General features: G+C 36.3%; 2 protein-coding genes across 12 annotated transcripts in view; one reads left to right on the top strand and one right to left on the bottom strand.

Annotated features, from left to right (window-relative positions):
• Positions 1 to 38: 38 nt before the first annotated feature.
• Positions 39 to 6672, bottom strand: ppid (peptidylprolyl isomerase D). Its single transcript, XM_082177884.1, has 10 exons — positions 6506 to 6672; positions 5692 to 5832; positions 5358 to 5464; positions 4263 to 4451; positions 3780 to 3902; positions 2992 to 3098; positions 2569 to 2713; positions 1523 to 1609; positions 641 to 683; positions 39 to 527 (listed from the first exon to the last, which is right to left on the bottom strand). The coding sequence occupies exons 1-10, from the start codon at positions 6588 to 6590 to the stop codon at positions 439 to 441; spliced, it is 1116 nt and encodes a 371-aa protein (XP_082034010.1). The 5' UTR covers positions 6591 to 6672; the 3' UTR covers positions 39 to 438.
• Positions 6673 to 13768: 7096 nt separating this feature from the next.
• rapgef2b (Rap guanine nucleotide exchange factor 2b) overlaps positions 13769 to 21700 on the top strand; it is a 104505-nt gene continuing 96573 nt past the window's right edge. For 6 of the 11 annotated variants that reach the window (XM_082177839.1, XM_082177835.1, XM_082177841.1 and 3 more), the window contains exon 1: positions 13770 to 14402. In XM_082177839.1, coding sequence (XP_082033965.1) covers positions 14334 to 14402 — 69 coding nt within the window. In that variant the 5' untranslated portion in view covers positions 13770 to 14333. Of the gene's footprint in view, positions 14403 to 21700 lie in introns of all 11 variants that reach the window. The other 5 variants (XM_082177829.1, XM_082177840.1, XM_082177830.1 and 2 more) reach the window with 1 other exon arrangement.

Raw genomic sequence — 21700 nt, forward strand, 5'->3', positions numbered from 1 at the left:
TTTTCTAGAACTAAAAACACAAAAATCTTAAACATGAATCTTTGAACATATTAATTGTTTTAATCCACACAACTAACATGGCGAATTCCTATTTCACAAATAAACAAATGTTTTGCTGTTTTAGTCAGCGATCGATAGAATGAATGAACAGCAGTTGAGACAAATGAACCCAGGAATTTTTCTTTTTGTAAAGTCACTCTTTAGGGTCAGCAATCTAGGTCAGCTCACTAAAAATGCGCAGAAACTTTGTTCCTTAACTCATCTCACACATGGTACAAATCATATGAAGCTCTTTTCAAACCTTAATTTTTCCCTTTAAATTAGAGACTTCAAGGCATTGTTTTTTACCCAGCTATACACTTATTACTAAGACACAAGTGAAACGTAAATGAACATATGCAGGTAGAGCGGTGTAGAGTGAGGTCACTGCTGTTTCCTTTACGCAAACATTTTGGCATAAATCTTCTTTTCTTTCTCCTTCTCTTCCTTCACTTGCTGCTTCACTTTCAGCATTTCATTTCCAATTGCTTGAATCAGGGAAAGGAAAATGTTAAAAAAGAAAACTATTCACAAATCATAATCAAAGATATTTTTAAAAACTAAATTGAACAAATAATAGATTTGTAAAGAGCTGGTTAACCTTTGTCATCTGGTGCAATCTCCTTTGCTTTCTTCAGATCGATCTGCGTTTTAAAAGACAAAAGATAAGTGCTCTAAAAGTCAATCCCCAGAAACAAATTGTCATGTAAATGAGAGAGCAACTTCCTATTATTGAAAGATTGATTCATTCAAATACAGTACTTATTAAATTGTTCTGACATTTTACCTCAGGTCTTTGTGCTGAGTAATTGGAGTGATTATGTCTAATATAATGTTATTTTAGTATCATTGTGCTACAATTATAGTTTTTACTTATATATATATATATATATATTTTTTTTTTTTATGTCTGTAGTTATTCATTTTTGTTTTAGTCATTTTAGTACATCAATTTTAACTAAATTATAATGAGAAATGTTTCCTTGGTAACTAGCTGAAATAGTCTTTCCAATTGACTTTTTTAATTGACTAAATTAAACTGTCAAAGATAATTAATAATGCATCGTTTTTTGAAGCCTGAAAGCTCCAATCTATTTTCCACCTGCATGGATAGAAAGAAATACCACATCCTTCATAATTTCTTCTTTTATGTTCCATGGAAGAAAGTCATACATGGTTTGGAACGACATGAGGGTGAGTAAATGATGCCAGAATTTCATTGTTTTCTTTAAGGTGTTTAGGCCAGTGGTTCTCAAACTATTTATCAGAGAAGTAAAATAAAATAAATCTAATTGACCAAAAGCACCAAGATCAATTGACATTTTTCTTAAGTCTCTTTAGCTACGATGAGCACTAGAACTGTAAGAAACTATTTCCCCAGATTTGCGCTCTACTAATTTTTTTGCTTGCCACCCTAAAAAGTTTGAGAACCAGCAATTTAGAGTGAGATAAATGTGTATTTCACTCAGTGTAGTGTTTGTACCATGGCCTTGTTGAATTCTTTAAGCCCCTGCCAGGCTTGAGCTCTCCTGAACAACGCTTTAGTGTTTGACTGGTTCAGCTCCAGAGCCTGAGAAAAAGAATATTACCATGTTATAATAAATAAAACATCACAATCACCACACAAACCAGTAGAAAATACAGTTTTCTGCCAAGTGACTTCACACTTGGCAGGTTTGGTTCGATTAAAGCAAACACTGGGTGTGATCCCTCTTTTATTTCAGTTCATTTGAAGTGTAAATTGAATTGTGAACACAGCTATCCAAACCTTTTCAGTGGGACTCTGTCCGCTTCCAAACTCTAGTGTGATCTGACTGAAATAGGAACGCAACACGGACCAAAGACATCTAAATGAACCAAAAACAGGATGTAATGTCACAAGATGTGACCCTTAAAAGGACCTGGTTCTTCTTGTCATAGGATCTGCACTGCCCACTACAGTTCAGTACAGGTGTCATAACCGTCGTCTCCTTGCGGCATATCTTTGGTCTGTGACTCCTTTCCGCATTTTATAAGTTCTCAGCTAGTAAATATACCACCATATGCATTTACACATACAACACATTTAACCCAGAACACAGCATTGTTTTAAATGATCAGTCTTTAAAATATACATCCTAAAAGCTGTCCAATTAGCTTGTGACCTTATTCTTCTACCTTTTATTCTGTATCTTTAGATTCTGTGTTAAAATAAGCGCGTGAACGCCAAGCAAACCAGGACAAAATGTATAATTTTCTTTTTTGGTCCAGACCTAAAGAACTGAACTACAAGTGTGAAGTGAACACACCCTTACAGGCCCTTTCGAGAAATTTGTCAACTTATTCCATCTCAACTGTTCCCTAAATAGAGAGACAGTGCATCTGGTGATCTAGAAATGGCAGCGACCATGACAAGGTTATTTCAAGTCCGGTGAATGGCTGAGATGTGTTATAAAAAAAACCTTGAGGTCCTTTGCTTCTTATATCCTCTAACCCCAATGCAACTGGACACCGTTCAGACGGCTCAAATGTCAGAAGATCCCATGTTACCTCATCACAGCTCTCGAGTGCTTCTTGCCAGAGTTTGAGTTTGAGTTTGCAGGCGGCCGTGTTGAGAATGCAGCTCAGGGCCGTGGGCTCCAGCTTCTTTTGGGCACTATCGTCGTCTAAGATGTTGCCACAAAACTCTAGATACCTGTGGACCAAAGTAACCTTTAGTGACACTGCTGGTTGACAATGATGCGTACAGACATGTCACATTCACAAATGTTATAAGCAACGTTTACTTTAGATTACACAGTGAGAGATCTTGCATATCAAGCAGGTACTTACAGGAATGTCATCATGACATGAGAGTAAATTTGAGAAAAGTGCTATAACAGCACTTTCTAAAAGGTTTGACACATTGAAATTAAGTCTAGAAAGCTGGATGTAATGAAATAATGGGGCTTAATGGCAGACTCGAGTTTTCACCTGAGAGCTTTTGAATATTTCAATATGGCTGACTGCCAGTTCTGAGCCTTGAAGAAATTATTCCCGATGTTTTTGACATCCTCTGCCACAGAAAAGACTTTGTTTGTCTAGAAAGAGAACAGATTAAGTTTTGATTGATTTGACAAATTTCTATTTTTAGCATGTGAAATTTCAGCTATCATACTATAATACTGTGTAATATAAGTATATATATATAGTATATATATGTGACCCTGGATGACAAAACCAGTCAATGAAAGTCACAAATCATCTGAAAGCTGAATAAATAAGCTTTCCATTGAAGTATTGTTTGTTATGATAGGGTAATATTTGGCCGAGATACAACTATTTCAAAATCTGGAATCTGAGGGTGCAAAAAAAAAAATCGAAACATTGAGAAAATTGCCTTTAAAGTTGTCCATTTATGTTCGTGATTGTGCTGCATTCACTCACAAAAATAAACGTTTTATATATTTACGGTAGGAAATTTACAAAATATCTTCATAGAACATGATCTTTACTTAATATCCTAATGATTTTTGGCACAAAAAAAAAAATCTATAATTTTGACCCATACAATGTATTGTTGGCACAAATATACCCTTGCTACTTATGACTGGTTTTGTGATCCAGGGTCACATTATATATTTATATATATATATATATATTATATAATGTGTTATTTTGAGTAGCAAATCGCAAAGGGCCATATCTACAAACACAATATTAACTTGTCATTTAAAGTTTATAAGCTTGTATATGCATATTTTGAAATATTATATATATACATCTTTGAAGTCCATGTCAGAGTCCTCCGGGAAGTCTGGGTATGTGTCTCCTGAGCCGTCGTTAGGTGCGATGCCCCAGTCATCTCCCGCTTTATGTTCTCCACATTCAGCAATGATGCAGGGCTGAGAGAGAGACAGTTACAATCAATCTAAATATTCATATTCAATTGCTCACTGGAAAAAGGAAAATGCATTTTCTGTTTCCTTACTGGGGAGAGAAATGGTCACACACAATGTCAACTCCTTTCAAAAAGCTAATTTATCACACTAGCTAGTTCACCTGTGCAGAACAGGTGACAGACTAAATTTCATGACTATTAAATCTTGATAATGGTGACTAAATGCCTGTAAAAGATCTCACACACACCTGTCCTTCAGGACCAGTTAAGATCTTGGTCATGCTATATTTCTAAGCATGGTAGCAGATGTCACAACGTCATGATGATGAGTAAAAAAATGTTTGCATGCATTTAACATGGTCACCTTCACAGGATTATCTTCCTTTGTTTCCAGCCCCTCCAGCTTCTTCACCACCCCCATTCCTTTCACCACCTGGCCAAAGACAACATGTTTGTTGTCCAGATGCGGCGTGGGAACTGTGGTCATAAAGAACTGTGAGCCGTTGGTGTTGGGGCCGGCGTTGGCCATGCTGAGCAGCCCCTCTCTGTCGTGCTGGGGGAGAGACACAACCATATTAATGAAGCACCACTTCATTCAAGAGAAACACAAGGTGTATCTACTGTACGTCTCATTTATTCATCAGAGCAGACATCAGGAAATTAGCGGATGCCTCAGGGAGATGAATCAAGTGCTGTGTTTGGTATATTTAATCTCAGAGCAATTTCTGAGCAATTACACAGACTGATGGCTTTGGTTAATTAAAAGGTTCACTAAAAATAAAAATTCTGTCACTGAATATGTGCATCGAACAAGGTTTGACGTTCATTAGAGATGGATGGGTGGTGTGACCAGAATCCTATATCATGATTTCCACAATTTTCAAGAGCAGCGTGAACATTCTGCTAAACTACTTCTGTGTTACAGGATATGAACAACATGAGGGTGAGTAAATGATGAGACTTCTTATTCTTTACAGCAAAGGTCAGCCAGAACCGGGAACACTCCCCATAAAACCTGATGTACTCGTTACATCACAAGAAGAATGACATCTACACTAATATGAGTCTCTCTGTTTATCCTGAGGTTTACCGTAGTCAGCCGGATCCGGGCTGTGTCCAGATCAGATGAAGGACCTGCGCCTAGACACGAACACAAAGCAGCCTTGAAGTGTCAGCAGAGACCGTGTCAACTATACTATCCCCAGCGAAGGCCTCATCGACACAACAAAAATTGTTTTTGTTTTTTTAACGACAAACGTTTTTCCTCTGTACAGATGAAAACTTTATCAAAATGATTCCCGTTCACACGCATCCACGGAAACGACTAAAAACGCTGCATTATGCGTGCCAGACAAGTAATTGGCAATGTCACTTTGTAAAGAGAGACTACGCGCAAAACAATCTGCACTGTAAAAAGAACTATAAATGAAGCTGACTTGACAAAGCAGCTCTGTGGTACCTTGTAGTAAAAGTTTTCATCCTCAAACTTGTCCCCGTAGATGCTCTCTCCTCCAGTTCCATTCAGATTAGAAAAATCTCCACCCTGGACCATAAATTTTTTGATGACTGAAGGGTACAACAAGAAATACAAAGTTGATTAATTGTTTTATAGAGGGTCAATGTGGTGACTAATAAGACTTTTTTGCAAGCATGACATGAGCAATTAAATATTTTACAGTTCGGCATATACAAAAAAACAAAACAAAAAGCTTATTCACTATAGTAATTTTCATGACTTTCCTAGGCCTAACCCTGCACATTAGATAGTTATACACGTATCCATGGACACTCACTGCGGTGGAATGGACAGCCCTTGAAGTGCAGCGGTTTTCCGGTGCTTTTACCGATCCCTTTCTCACCGGTACAAAGAGCACGGAAGTTCTCTGCAGTTTTAGGGACCACATCAGCAAAGACCTCAAACACTATACGGCCAACTGCAAAGAGAAACAAAAACATCAGGAATTAATGATCAGATCTAGTCATCAGGTGATCTGTGGCTACATATTTTGACCACTTTTATTTATTGTTTTGAGCATTTTATCTGACCATATTGAATTTGCTTTACAGATATCAATAAACTCAAAATCTACAGTTTAACTTCCCAAAGAGTTACTCACTATAACTGAAGAGTAGAAATGAGAAGTGCAGTCGTCTTTTCTTCTTATTTATTGCATTTTTTATATACTTTATTTAATACTACTAGTGATAAAAAAAAGTAATTTAGCAAAACATTTTGGTTTGGGAAAGAGGGAAAATATATATTTTTAAAAATCACCCACATGTACACTCAATTGTGATATCCTGACTTTAATATTGTATCCCATATATTACGATATATGAAGTAAGTTAGAGGACAAAAAATGTACTGCATGTCAGCAATGACTCGTGTATATAGTACAGAAAACACTCACTAACACAGTTCAGTGGCAAAACGGGAAACTGCTTGTTGCTTTTCTAAATAGTAACGTTAGTGTCCCTAGTTGAGTTCAGTGCATTTTTTTTCTTAACTCTTTTCTTTCTTCTAAGCAGCAGTTAAGAGGCATGTGGCAGCAGACAGAGGCATGGAGTCATTCAGCTTCTTTCTAAAGAAAAACTAAATATTCTGACCTCTTTCACCATCGATATCTACGTCAAAGAATACCCGAGGGTTGTCTGCGTTTCCAGGCTTGGCATCAGGAGTTGGGTTTGACATTTTCTTGGATTTTGATAGGGAAAAGGGTCCAATTCTGACTGGACGGGGTAACTGGAATATTCTATGAAAAGGAAGCACCGGTTAGCTTGTAACTGAAGCAAAAGTGAGCGTGTAGCGCCCTCTGCTGCTGTGGAGTCTATACGCAGAGGCGCTGTACTGCTTTGTTTGAATGGGCCGACTTTCTAGAACTACCGTAATGATTCTTGACACATGAAACAAAACACATAGGCCTCCCATCCAACAACTTTACATGTCATTGGTGTTTCAAAATGTCATCAAAATTTCAATTGATTTTGAAATTAATCAAGAGATGATCACTAGAAAGTTCTTAAAGGGGTGGTATAATGCCCTTTCCACAAGATGTAAAATAAATCTCTGATGTCCCCAGGGTGTGTATGTGAAGTTTTAGCTCAAAATACCCCACAGATATTTTTACATATAGCATTGTCACTTTTTGAGGGTGAGCAAAAACGCACCTTCCCTTTAAATGCAAATGAGCTGCTGCTCCCAGCACAGCACAAATTTCAAGAACTTTTAGACTTTTATGTTCAAACCGAAGTCAGACAAAGATCGAGAGCCTCAAGAAGTGACATGTAGACAACGTTTCTGAATGGTTAGTTTACGTAGCTTATGTGTATTTATCTTCTAGTCATTGATTAGCATATTCTGTTTTGGTAATCTATAAATCGTGTTCCCGGGGGCGGGTTTATGTAAATTTGAGGGTTAGTGACGTCCCTAACCCGGGAGGAATGTCTTGTAGTCCCTACCAGACATTTGTTGTAGTCCTTAAAAAGTGATTTATGTAAAAGAAAATATCTCCCTTTGCTTTGAACTTTGAGCGTTGTAACTTTGCAGATGTTGTTTATGCTCAAACAGCAACATTACACACTAACTAAAGTTAGAAAAGTGAAATCATAATCAACCACCCCTTTAATACAACTGTAACATTGATATTCACCTTTCCATATTTCATTTGTGTCTTACTTTGGCAACATCACAGTATATGGTGCATTTTATAGTTTTATAAATAAGCACAAATGCTTTATATCATTAGTTAAACTAAATGAAAATGTGAACTGTTGTCTTGGCATCCGTAGGCTACCTGAAATAAAATAAGTTCATTTTTTAGTTCAAGTTTATAAGTAAACTTTATTTCAGTTCATGTTTAATTTAAGTAACATGATTTTTGTTTTACTTAACTAATAACCCTAGCAACACTTGAAAAAGCAAAACAAAATTGCTGCTGCGAAATAAAATATATGCTTTTATAGCCATCTTTTAATGTTATGTCTGTAACTACTGAACAATTAAATGGTGATTTCTACCCCCTTTTTGGAGCATTGACGTTACAATATAGCATCCACACTTAAATGGTTGTAATTCATGAATGCTTTGGAATACAGACCTTCATTTTTTTAAGTGTAAAAAAAAAAGAAAGTTTAAAAAAGTTAGGATCAAGTTTACAGTAAAACAAATCCTGTACCAAACATTTTTTTATTTTATAAAAAACATATATTTTCCAAAATATTGTTTAAAAAAAAAATCGCTATAAAATCAAAGTCATTATGTCTAAATGTAAATAAGTTGTGTTCCAAATTTGAAGTTGATGTCACAAAAATTGAGGTTGCTATTTTGTTTAGGCGCTGTACCAAAAATAGCCACAGGGTGTCATCCACTTTCCGATTTATTTCTCATGCATTCTCCTGTAACAAATTAATTTTGCTTATTAAATTTATGCCACAATATGTCTTCTTTCACAAAACAGTAACCAAATATGGAACCTTAAGTCTCAGACCTTTCGACAATGTTTTTTTTTTTTTAAGATAAAAAAAAATTGATTATAAAATATTTTTTTAAAATGTAGTAATATGAAACGACACGCCCACATAGGGGGAGGAGCTCGCTAAAAGGATTTAAAGTACCAGTCCAGAGTTTTTAAGCTTTCATATAAAATCCTATTTATGATGATTGCTAAAATATGTGATAGGAAAAAATAAAAGACAATAAAAATTAAAAAAGAGAGCCAAGCGTCCCACTGGGACAGTGACAGTTTTTTTTTCAGTTTAGAAAAGCCTCATCTGGCAATGACACTATTGTACCTAATTATTTGCGAAACAAATGGCACTTTAGCTCAAACCACACAATCTAAAAAAGTATTGCCGACATGAAATTAAAAAGTGAGAATGGCAGCTGAAGAGGGTTGTGCCTGTTCCAATATAAGATATTGGAAATGGCTGAATTGGCTTGTGCGCCATTATCAACTGGGATCGACCACTGATACAGGCAGGGGATCACACATAAACCCGTTTAACTGCAGGATTACTGCTTTCTTGCTTCTATCGACTGTCTGAATCTATGGTGACCCTTGTTAAGAGGATTTGAGCTTTATATTTTTGAGACGTTACAAGCTCCTGACAATATGAACCACCGATATGAGGTAAACAGCAAAGTGAATTAAGAAAATTGTTTCTTTTTTTCTTCAAATGGTTGCATTAATTTGAGACTAAATTTACTACATACTAAAAAAGGTTCTAAAAGTGCATTTTTGCAGTGATGCCATAGAAGAACCGTTTTTGGTTCCCCATCAAAACCTTTCAGTGAACAGTTCTAAAAAAATTAAAAAAATTAAATTAAATAAAAAATCGTGTGTTTTTTCCATTACAAAGAACCTTTTGCACATTGAAAAGGTTTCATGGATGTTAAAGGTTCTTCATGAAACCATCAAATGCCAATAAAGAGCCTTTATTTTTAAGCGTGTACCCACAAACAATACTAGTTTCACGTATTATAGCCCTCGCAAAATAATACAATATAAAATAACAATCACAGAAATTACATGCCACCGTATCTGATATCTGACCTACATGTTTGACTAGCCTATATGAAAAAGAAAAATATGATCTCTACTTTGTGAAATCACAGAAATGTAGGCTACTTTACCATTTCATATCAGGTATAATGAACCAAGAGATGAAGAGTACAGCAAAGAAAGATGCATTTAATGTGGTTTTACAATAGAGTTGACAAAATCAATTATTCAATGATCACTTTCAAGAATCATTCGACTTATGTCAATTTCTAGAGAAAAAGTAATGCGTCTTTGTGCTTTCTCCGTATGCATTGACTGTCTTTACTGCAGACCTGAAAGAAGAACAATAAAAGAATGATTTAGTAAAGTACTTTGAGTATTTCAATTTATTCTTAATATAACAATGGGCAACCCAGCAGTGGGTTTATACAGGGTGCAGAGTGTGTATCATTATCTCATATATCTCACTTCATTAAGCGGGAACTGTTCGTTGTCATCCTTGCTGTATTATCATGTGCGCTGTGGTTCCAAGCAAGCCTCCTGCAGGTCGTTTGTTTGTCCTGAAACCAGGGCCGAGTGTGCCTGTGTGCAAGCATTGAATTATTGATTACTAGAGGAGAAAAGCTTCCTCTCATCCACTCTACCCATTTCCTGCCAGTGAAACCCATCACCGTCTAGAGTAATAAGGGGAGCTGGAGGTAATCTAACCCTTCCCTACGTGGTTACTGGTGTGTGTTTAGCTCACCATGGCACTGTCCTGCACAGCTGATTAAAGGTATTTTATTTATTTACACACATACAGTAAGGCAATACTATCAAAACTAGTCTTTGCAGATTTGTAATAAAAAATATGTTAAAAAATACATCAAATAAGGTAAAATCTGATCCTGAGAGACAATGAGGTGCATATGATGTTCATACGCAGCAAGTTCGATTTTTGAGGCAGGTTAGTTAACGACAACTATAGTTTTCAGAATTATTTACACAACTGTTCAAATGTTTGGGGTGAGTAAGTTTGTGTTTTTGAAAGAAGTCACTTATGCTTACGAAGGCTGCATTTATCTGATAAAAAAAAGTATAGAAACAGCAATATTGTGAAATATTATGACAATTTTAAAAACATGTTTTTTAATGTAATATATTTTAAAATGCAATTTATTCCTGCGATGCAAAGCTGAATCCAGTCTTCAGTGTCACGTGATCCTTCAGAAATCATTCTAATATGTTGATGTGAAACATTTCTTATTATCAATGCTGAAAACAGTTGTGCTGCTTACTATTTATCTGGAATCCCTGTTAAAAAAATTATAATTCAGGATTCTTTGACAGTTTAAAATAACTTTTCTTTAACAACATAAAAGTGTTAATCCTTTAATTTAATTCAATTTAATTCTTTAATACTTCAAACAATAAAAACATAAAAATCTTATTGACCCCATCAAACTTTTGAAAGGTATAGTGTTTATTTTTACATTTATGTTTATAAATATAATCAGGGAAAATGGGTCTAGTTGTCTCACGTTTTATGACAATGTTTCTCAGGTTTACTGTTGAAAGTCAATTTCTATGTTTTGGCTGCCCATGCAAGGAAAAATATGCAATTTAATGAACACACACAAAAGAAATTACAATATAATATAGGCTAATATAATATAATATAATATAATATAATATAATATAATAACCTGATATAGTTTGTGGTTGATGACAGTAGTCCGCCTGTTGAGTGCAGTGCAGTACTGTAGACCCCAGCCCACTTCTCCGGTGCAGCGGTGTTTCGGTAACGGCGGGGTCGCGTGCGCTGCAGGCCGGAAGAGGTAGTTGAGGTCACTCGTGGCATCTGGAGATAACTGGCCAATTCCAATGCTGCGGGGGAAATAGTCCAATTTGGGACGGAAATCTCCAATGCCGTCTGGTCCTTGACAACAAAAGGAACACTTGATTCAAACTCGTGAACTTACTAATGATTCAATAAAGTGTCATACTAAAATAGATTCATAAAGGCCTACCTGTGAACAGTATTCTCTGTCCAGACCCTGCATGAGAAGGTGTAGTGTCCTGTTGTACCCTCTTCATCCCTTTACTTTGTTTACTCTTTGTCTTAAAACTGCTGCCAGATCTTTGGAATAGCAGTAGGCTAAGCGCATCTGAGTGACTGTAAACTAAGCCCAGCAGGAGGTCAGGTCACTCACTCACTCGCTCACTCTCTCACTCGCGCGCGCGCTGTTGACACGAGCGTTTGGTCTCCACGGAACCTGTGTTTAGTCGTCATGCATTAAACTTATGGATTATTTATTAAAAAAGCATCCAACGCTAAAATAAGCCCACATTGATTGTGCATTGATACAGTCAGTGCATACACATTAACTTACACTTGCTGTATATGTATACTAATATGAAATAGGCCTAAATATTGGCAAACAAAATTAAATGAATAGGCTAAATTGATTATTTAAATGAATAAATCAAGTTGACAATGAAAATAGCCTACAGACAAAGAAACAAACATACTAATGCTTGATTGAATTAATAAATGAACACATTTGAAATCTATATTAGGCTAATTAACATTGAGAAATAGGTCATGGCTCAAGGGTTCAATTCCTTCAATATATAGGCATACCTTCAATGCAAGTCGCTTTGGATAAAAGAGTCTGCAAAGAGCATAAATAGTCTATAATGTGATATTTGAAGACAAAAGATTGAGTATTTGTTTGTTTAAGGAAAACTGTTGTCTCATAGTATGCTACAATTAAATCTTTGATATTCAAACACTGTCTTTAAACCGGTTTGCTTTTGTTGATATAATAATAAGGCTTTACTTTAGTGTCAGATAACTGATTTCCAGCATCATGGGGGTGTCTTGACAAAATCTCATTATGAGGTTTGTTTAATTAAATTATTTCTGAAACAGAAAGGCACTATTTTTCCTCAGTGCTGACTGTTCTTTTGTTCCATCCAAACCCGCAACTAACCAGGATCAATCCCACTGGTGACATCTGATGTATTAAGGGTTATTATGCTATAAATATGAGTCATCAACAGTGCAGAATGTCTTGATATCATATTACATGGCTGGTAGACATAGTCACATGATCAGAGGTGTTGGATTCCAAGGTGCCCATCTGTGTCAAACCTGCACAGTTATAGGCCTACAACTCCCATGTCCTCCTGGGTCCCGTGAATACACCTTTGTTCAATGTAGTGGACATTATATTTACACCATACGAGTGTTTAGGGCTGGATGTCCTGTAAAGAGCACGTTTGGGGATTTTCAGAGATACCAAATGTTTGGAGGTTTCACAATGACAGCAACTTCTGCTTGGTCTTTAAAAATGACTGACATTAATTTAGTGATCAAATATAGCACTCTTATAGAAATATATAAGATAATTATAAAATATAATATTTTGTAATTATCATTTAAATATGACTAATTTTCTAATGTTATGGGGTTTTTAATCAAAATTTGACTTTATCTGTTACAAAACAGGGCATTGATTTCATAGATGTCCACTCTAGAGAATACCAGAACTTAAATCATGTTTATCAGGCATTTTGGGAGACACAGCAACTGAATGGACAAAGAAATTATATATATTATTCCTATGAAATATTAGGTATTATTACGAAAATGTTGCCAATTATTACTCCCGTTATTACATATGTTTTGTATTACATGTTGCCCTGTTACGTATCTGAACATAAGTGTGTTTATATTGTGTAGAACAAAGGAATGTGCGCATGTTTTCTTTTTGTTCTCTTTTTCTCTTTTTGTTCTCAAGAACACATTAATATCCAAATTAGATATAGATACACTGTATTGAATGGGATTATCCATTTATGGCCATTTTACCCACATTGCATGAATTAAAATGGCATATAAATTAATTTCATTAGATCTTTCATAACATAATTGAGAATAATCTTTATACAAAGTTTGGTTAAAAAAAAATCCTGAAACCTTAAAATGTATTGGTAAATAAAAACATGAGTGTCAAAAATGTGTTTTCAATTTGTTTCTTATGCTCTAAACAATGTAATGACATGAAACATTTTTTTTGCAAAAAAATGAAGATTACTCTATCAATCATAATCACATGTAAACATGAAAGTGGGCATGTTTTTTTTTTAGAAGAAACAGATTCACGTTATAAAATCGATCTTTTCAAAATAACAATGCATTAAATTAAACGAAATAAACGTTGAAAGAAATATACGTTTCATTTTTGGATTATCATTGGCTTTGCCCACACTTGCCTGATAATGTGTGGCGTACGATTAAAAGCTTGTAATTCTACCTTCAGCCAGTGGGTGGCGACAGAGCACTATGTGTTGTGCGCATTGGAGTTGTTCTGTGGGCGCCTTATTGTGCTGAATGGACTCGCCCATGAACCCTCTTGAGGCGGTCGGTCACCATGGTGGTGGCTTACAACAGCGAGCCCAGACGGCAGACCCTCCGTTGCGTTTAGACACTAAAACATTATTTATAAATGCTGCCTTTGACCCTCCGCTGCTTTGCAAATGGCTTAAAATGGACAATCACCAAACGCATGGATTGCACGTTGTTTTAAGATGGAAAACTGAAGAAGATGGAATAGCGAACAGGGGACAAACGGAATGGTGAAAATGCACTCGTCTGCGTAAAGCATAGACGTATCGCTTCCCTGCAAAAACCTTTCATTAACACGAAAATCTCCTGTCAACTCACAGCCGAAGCTCCAGCGGCTGGAATAGGAAAAACAGACTGTCTGGTCTTGTTGGATTGGGACGAGGGACAGTAAGAAAGATCCTGGCTTAGGTTGTGGCCTGGGGACAGGCTCTCCTCGGCAGCTGCTGCTATATAAAAACGTTATTGTACCGTTTAAAAACCACTTGTGAGATTCGCGTTGGAATATTTGACTTAATTGTTTCGCGCGATTGTTTTGAAAACCATGGCGTCTTACGTGGATAACAGTTTTCGGCAGGCGGTGATGGTGAATCCTTCAGACAGGACGCAACAGGTCAGAAGACAGTCTTTTAAATCATTTATTATGTGCACTGGTGGATGTTAAATGTTACAGTGTGCTGCATTTCTGCAGTTACTAGTATCACGTGCATGAACTCTTTCTTTCACAGTGATGACAATGCAACAATGTTGTTAGTTTAGGCTATATAGCCTAGAAAGTGCAATGAAATGATATGAATTGACATGTCAAGTCAGACTTGAAGTCACCTTTTATATAGCTCTTTTTACAGTAGGCTACAGTAGCCTACAGATAGTTTCAAAGCAGCTTTACAGTGATAAAAGATTGTTTTGGCTGTAGCCTACAGCAGCTCTAGAAGAAAGTCATTTAAGTAAAATAGCTTAAAAGCTATTTTATTTAAATGACTTTCTTCTAGAGCTGCTGCATGTACAGCCAAAACAATATTTTATTGTTAAAACATATAGGCCTGTATATAATTGTCCCCAATCTTCTTATAATGCAGGCACGTGGATTTTGTCTTCACTGTTCATTGCATAAACATAAAGCAAACGTTTGTAAACTTTACGTCTTTCACCTCTACACAACCCTTGTCAGCTCAGCTTGGCGTCGGAAACAGTTTAACATTACGCAGTGGTTTTGTGTGATGTGAGACCGAAATACGTTTCGTTATAGGTTTAATGTGAAAATATTGACCTGTTAGGCTATGCTTTGAAAGACGTTGTGATGACATTTTGCTTGCTTGGCTCGTTGTATAGTCCTCCACCCTTTTACGTGGCCACCGAAAAAAAAAGCATTATTATTCGTTTTAAGCAGGGCTGTCGATGTATGTAAAAGTGTATGTATTTGCAGTTTGTGTAATTTTCCGTTAGAAGTTCTTGTATCGTTAGTGATTTGGAGAAACTACGAAAAAGAACCGATACCGTGGAGTTGGGCACAGGGGGCTTTTTCAGACATAAAATAAACCATATGATTCTTCTACCGCACATCTGTTTAATTTGATTTTGCCCTCTGTTTCATCTTAGGTTACAATAATTGTTATACTGATTTTTTTATATAAAAAAAAAAAATAATAAAAAAAAATCAATCTTTGAAGTGCATTTGAGGTCATTGTTACAGTGTACTGTGGACATGTGTTGTTCCTGAACGAATGGGTGTTTGAATTAATCATTTAAGTAAACGATTATCGGGTTGCGGTGAATGAATGAGACATTTCGTTTCGGAAAAAAGCATGCACATCTGGGGTCTCATTTATAAAACTGTGCGTAGGATCCTTACTAGAAGCGTGCGTGCGCCCGAAAGCAAAAAATGGCGTACGCAAAAAAATATTCAGATTTATAAAACCGTGCGTACGCCAGAATCTGTGCTGAATTCCTTCGTAGACAGAGTCTGGAAGGGCATAATTGAAAAGCGGGGGGCGGCTTGTCTGAAGTTTCAAATAATTGGTTACCCGTAAGCCAATCACATAACGTTTGGTTATGACATGTGTTATGCGCCGGCTCAGCCGCATCGAACTTCCACTGTAAACAGTAAACGCATGTATGATGCGAAAACAAAACCATCGAGCGAAGTACCGGAGTGAACATGGCTGTGAACGACTTTTGCAGATTATGTGAAGTAAATCTATGCATCCACGGTACAATCAGCGTCTACGTCACGGCTCTCAGCCCGCCCTCTGTTCGTTGATTGGCCGGCTGTTTTGAGGCCGGAGGAAAACTGGGAGACAGGTCGCTATCTCAGACTGAGTACAGAAGCGAACTGAAATTGAGCGGATGTACGAAGTCTGACGCAGTCAGGCTATTTATAAATCCCAGTCAGCGGAAGATTGTGCGCACATGCGTCTCCTCCCCGAAATATTCATATATGGAGCTTACAACGCCTAGTTTTACTATGCATATCATCATCTGCATATCAGTTGCATATGCATATTCATCCACTTGATAACATGTTTAAAGGTACAAGACATTTGGAAAATATGAGATACAGATATGCCGTCACATTACATTGCTAAAAATAATTTAGTAGCCTATCCATGCCTTGTTTTTTTATAATAAATCAAAATAGTATAAAATACATTTCAGAGAAAGTTTTTCTCAATCTTTTCCACTGGCCAAATTGTATTATTAATTTCTTTATATTTTTAATGGAAACAGATAGGCCTTATTGTGCATTATTGATCATTATTTGTGCGAAAATATTTCCTCAGACCATATAATGCGCTAAGCAAACCTCGCTGTAGTTAAAACATTAAAACACAGCATAAACCACAGAAAAGTGTTCAAAAGCATTGCATCCACTACAAATATTTATATTTATTATAATATAAAAAATGTTGTAACTTCTTGGTAATGATTTCATGTAATTTAAGTGCTGAACTCCATTAATGAGAATGGCATATTTAGCCTAATCTAAATGTGTATATCATTTGTAAATCATAGTTTTAATCATTCTTTTATGTATTTCACAGCTCCTTCACAGCCCAGACTGGAATGTTATAGGCTCTTGCTACAGTTTTTAAAAGCAATAAAGCAGTCACAAGCTTCAAAACAAAAAATGAGTCTGTGCATGGAAATGAACAAGAATGATTTGTTCACTTTAAAGATTCGTTCACGAACTAACACCACAAGTCAATACTAATTAAATAATGTGTCGGGCACTTAAGGTGAGAGGCTGTCAGACAGGATCATTTGATTTAGTCCCCTATTTTTCAACTTTTCATACAGATTATGTGTGTTTTGCTGAAAAAAAAAATCCCAACAGAATTTGGTCAATGTATGAACCTGAGTCCATTAGTAACATACAGTAGATGTGAATATTAGCAAACCAGCAGGCCTGCTTCACATATACAATGAATCACACAATAATCTCATAATAGTTCCTGTCATGTAGAAATAAAAAAAGCTCATTCATTAAAGGGATAGTTCACTTTGAAATTAATTTTTGGTATGTTTTAGCTTACCTCAAGGGCATCCAAGATGTAGGTGTCTTTTTTTCCGCAGTAGTTTCAATTTTGATATTTTTAGGTCAAACCGTTCTTGTCTGTCAGTCATATAATGCAGGTCGATGGTCACGGTCTCAAAACACAAGCACAGAGTCCAAATTAAAACAATTCCCCGTCGTCCAAATTAAACAGTTCCCCATCGTAAGTACACATTGATGGCCTAAGACACGAAACGAGCGGTTTGTGTGAGAAAACGAACAGTATTTATATCGTTTTTACCTCTTATACGCAGACATGTCCGAGTGATCTGAACTGACGTGTACGCAAACTGGTGCATAGATATATACACACTAGATGTCGCCTTAAAGACATTAGTTCCAATGAACTGCCGTAGACAAGGCGACATCTAGTGTGTATATATCTATGCACCAGTTTGCGTACACGTCAGTTCAGATCACTCGGACATGTCTGCGTATAAGAGGTAAAAACGATATAAATACTGTTCGTTTTCTCACACAAACCGCTCGTTTCGTGTCTTAGGCCATCAATGTGTACTTACGATGGGGAACTGTTTAATTTGGACGACGGGGAATTGTTTAATTTGGACTCTGTGCTTGTGTTTTGAGACCGTGACCATAGACCTGCATTATATGACTGACAGACAAGAACGGTTTGACCTAAAAATATCAAAATTGAAACTACTGCGGAAAAAAAGACACCTACATCTTGGATGCCCTTGAGGTAAGCTAAAACATACCAAAAATTAATTTCAAAGTGAACTATCCCTTTAAGATTGAGCCCCAAGACATAAACTAATTGTGAATTAACTGATTTTGTTCACTGGGGAAAAATCATATGTTCATGAACCGAGTTGTTTGTACCTGGATTTAAGCATTACAGACAATAGAGGCACTTGAGGGTCAGTATGGTTTTCATTAGCAAATGCAATTCTGTACAGCTGCACTTCCTAGAGATTACGTGATATTCCATGTCTGCTCTCATTGAGTGATCGCTCTCAGAGTTGGCCTTTATTCAGCAATCGCAGTACTTCGGCCTGTACTGCGATTGGGGAATACCGACCCCTAAAATAAGAACGCATCACACCTCAAGTTCACAACTGAGGTGGTCACTTGTTGCAAGTGCATAGGATATAGAATCAAGGTCCATGTGAAATGCATGATGTAATCTCGGTCAGTTCACGTGGGCTAAAAAAGGCTGTTCCATGAAATGGGCTTTAAGACACCCTTAATGTGTAAAGACTTCTTTTTAGGGAATGACGCAGGCTATTCTAATGGAGCTTGAAGCTCATTATGGCTTTACAGCAACAACCTCAGCGCTTTGCATCAACATGCTGATGGGTGGTGTAGATCTTAATGGGGCCAATGATCCCCGGTTGGAATGGGTGATATGGGGGAAATTGTGGAGGGTGTGGCCTGTACTGGCTTTGGGACACTATTTTCGACAGCAGACGGGTATGCAGGGGTCAAAGAGACCATAAAAAGGCTGATGGTACTTTGTGCTTTGACCTCTGTGAGTCGGTAGATCAAAGTGCAAGAGGGCACATCTCTTATGGTTCCTAAGAGGTGCATCTTGAGTATTAGGTAATTGAACAAGCTAAATATATCTCTTTGGCGTCAGAAGACAATATTTGGCTGTTTTTTTTGATGCCCACAAAGATATGAGTCTGGTCATCCTGGACTGATGGTTTCCTTCCTAGCATCTTCCTTCCTGTCTTTCACAGTGAGAGGAAGTGCATCAGAGGGGTTTCAGAGATTGACACATCTTACGAAAGGCTTTTTCTTGTTTGTCTTAAAAAATCCTTCCTTTTTTATGCTTCACTGATGAAGCTTTGTTTACACACATATGCCAGTCAGTGAGCTGCAGGTGTCATCTGAATTTTTAAGAGCTGTGGCATATGGATGAATCTCACAAAATCTGTCAAGAAATTGTCTGTTGGATTTCACCTATAAAATAAATAAATATTTGAATTGAAAGAAAATTGTAAAAAAAAAAAAAACTCTCATACTGTAATGCCAATGTTATGATGTATTATTTAAACTTTATTAATGCATAATTCCATATTATAGTATTTTATTGTACTGCTTTATGCTGATTTAAATAAAATCATGGTGTTAAGGCCTGTTCACACTGAGAATGATAAAGATAACTATATTAGTGTCCACACCAGCAGACGATATCGTTCTGTTTATTCTAAGCACATGCTTGTCTGGTGCTTTAAATGCTCGAGCTTGTTACAGCAGGATGTATTCTGATTGGCTGTAAATGTTTTTATTGTTCATCAGCTGGATAAAATCATTCTGAAAGTGATTCCAATCATATCGTTTCTCTGTGCCATTATCGTTGTAGCTGTGGTGTGAACTCTGCTGTTCTTTAATAATGTCTTCATCATTATCTTTATAGTTATCGTCCTTGGTGTGAACGGGCCTTTGGTAGTTTTTACAGTATACTGTACTGCAGAAATGTGAATCTTTTGAAATTTAATTGTGAATCTTAATAATAATCATTAACAACAAAAACATGTTTAGACAGAATGGCCAGACAACCGTCTACAGATTTGGAATGGGTTGAATCATGTTTAACTAATTTTCTTTAAAAAACAACAACAACAACAACAAAAATGTTTATGGGTGTGGTAAAACATGTCCACGTCACATTTCATTCCAAAGTAAAAAGAAAGATCTAACATATAATACAATAAAATTAAAAACATCAGTAGCCTACAGTATGTCTTATTTATACTGTACTGATGGTTTACATTTTTTTGTATTATATGTTAGATCTTTCTTTTTACTTTGGAATGAAATGTGACTTGGACATGTTTTACCACACCCATAGTAACTTATAAAAATGTTAGGTTCATTTTTTTTTATAAAAATGTGTTAGAAACATGATTCAACCCATTCCAAATCTGTAGACAGTTGTCTGGCCATTCTTACTGTCTAAACATGTTTTTGTTGTTAATGCTTAAAACTACTAGCAGTTGGAGCTGATATTCTTATGGCCTCTGGACTTGTTTTAAAAAAACAAATCAGATTTTTTACATAGTTGTCTTGTTCTTAGTCTTCCTGCCAAGTGAAGTCACGTTATGAATGGCAGTCATTGCCTTGACTGAAATGGTTGGACACATACTGTACATACACAAGCGTGCGTGAACAAAGAGCGGTTTCAATGACAGCTCCCATCTCAGTTTACACAGGAAGAATAGACTGACCGGCTGGAGAACATAAACAAATGATGACAACTGTCGCGTTAATACCAGAACATGTGGCACGTCTTTCTTTTCCTCTGTCTTTTACTTGTGAGATATTATTCTTTGTTAATGCATAGTCTGTAATGGACACCAAACACTGGTTGTCGAAATGATTAGGCCTATAGAATTGCATTGGTCTTATTGGGCTATTTTCAGTATGAGGTCATTTGACCTTTTGGTTTCATGTCAAATGGTGCTTTGTGAATGTTAAAGTTGGCCAGCCACAGGTTTCATTTGTTTATTTAAAAGCAAAAGTTAAGGAATGCCTAATGACCGAAAAGGGATTTGACTAGGATTTGAAAGGCAAATTAAATGTATTTTTTTTAGGCATTCCAATCCAGTTATTGCCGGACCAACAGCATTTGATTGTTCATCCGTTTTACTTTTGGTAGGAGAATCTAATAAGCTCATCCAATGAAGTGGAATGCAATATTTGAATGCACCAGTGATCATCACATGCTTAATTTACTCACAAACTTAAAAGATGCTCATCACAAGCTACAGTTGGTCACATTACTGTGTATTTTACCTGCTGTGCACAAGTGTTCTGCTTATGGACAAATCTAGTGATAGCTTTCTAAAATTCTACCATTCAAAGGTAAGAGTAACTTCTGCTTATGCTTCAAGGATTTTGCAGAGAAAAATAGATTTAGCCTATAACATGACAATTAGCGCTTGTGGAATGTAGATACTTTTGTGCTGTTACATTATTTTGTTTTCCAAGTAGGGATGGGAATCAATCAAAGAAATGTTTCAATTCTGATTCTAATGATTCTAGTTTCTCAACATTTACACATTTAACATTTGTAGACACTTCTATCCAAAAAGACTTACAAGAGAGGAACAAAAGCAATTTGACAATTAGCCAATGTTATCTAATATACCATTCCATTAACAGTTTTGGTTCATTTCTAGCTGAGGAACAGCTCTGACTTGATAGCATTGAGTTTCTGGACAGATTCAATTTCAAACTGATAACTTATGTGTTCAAAGAATGATATGCAAGTCATTTGGACTGATTCATTAATATAACCAATTTATAAGATCCATTAGTGTGTGATTCTGTATGTTTGTTGTTGTGTGCAATCAGCAAGGACAGTGTTTTTCCTCTCTCATCACATCCAA

Source organism: Leuciscus leuciscus, assembly GCF_965113295.1.
Source record: "Leuciscus leuciscus genome assembly, chromosome: 8".
NCBI classification, from domain to species: Eukaryota; Metazoa; Chordata; class Actinopteri; order Cypriniformes; family Leuciscidae; genus Leuciscus; species Leuciscus leuciscus.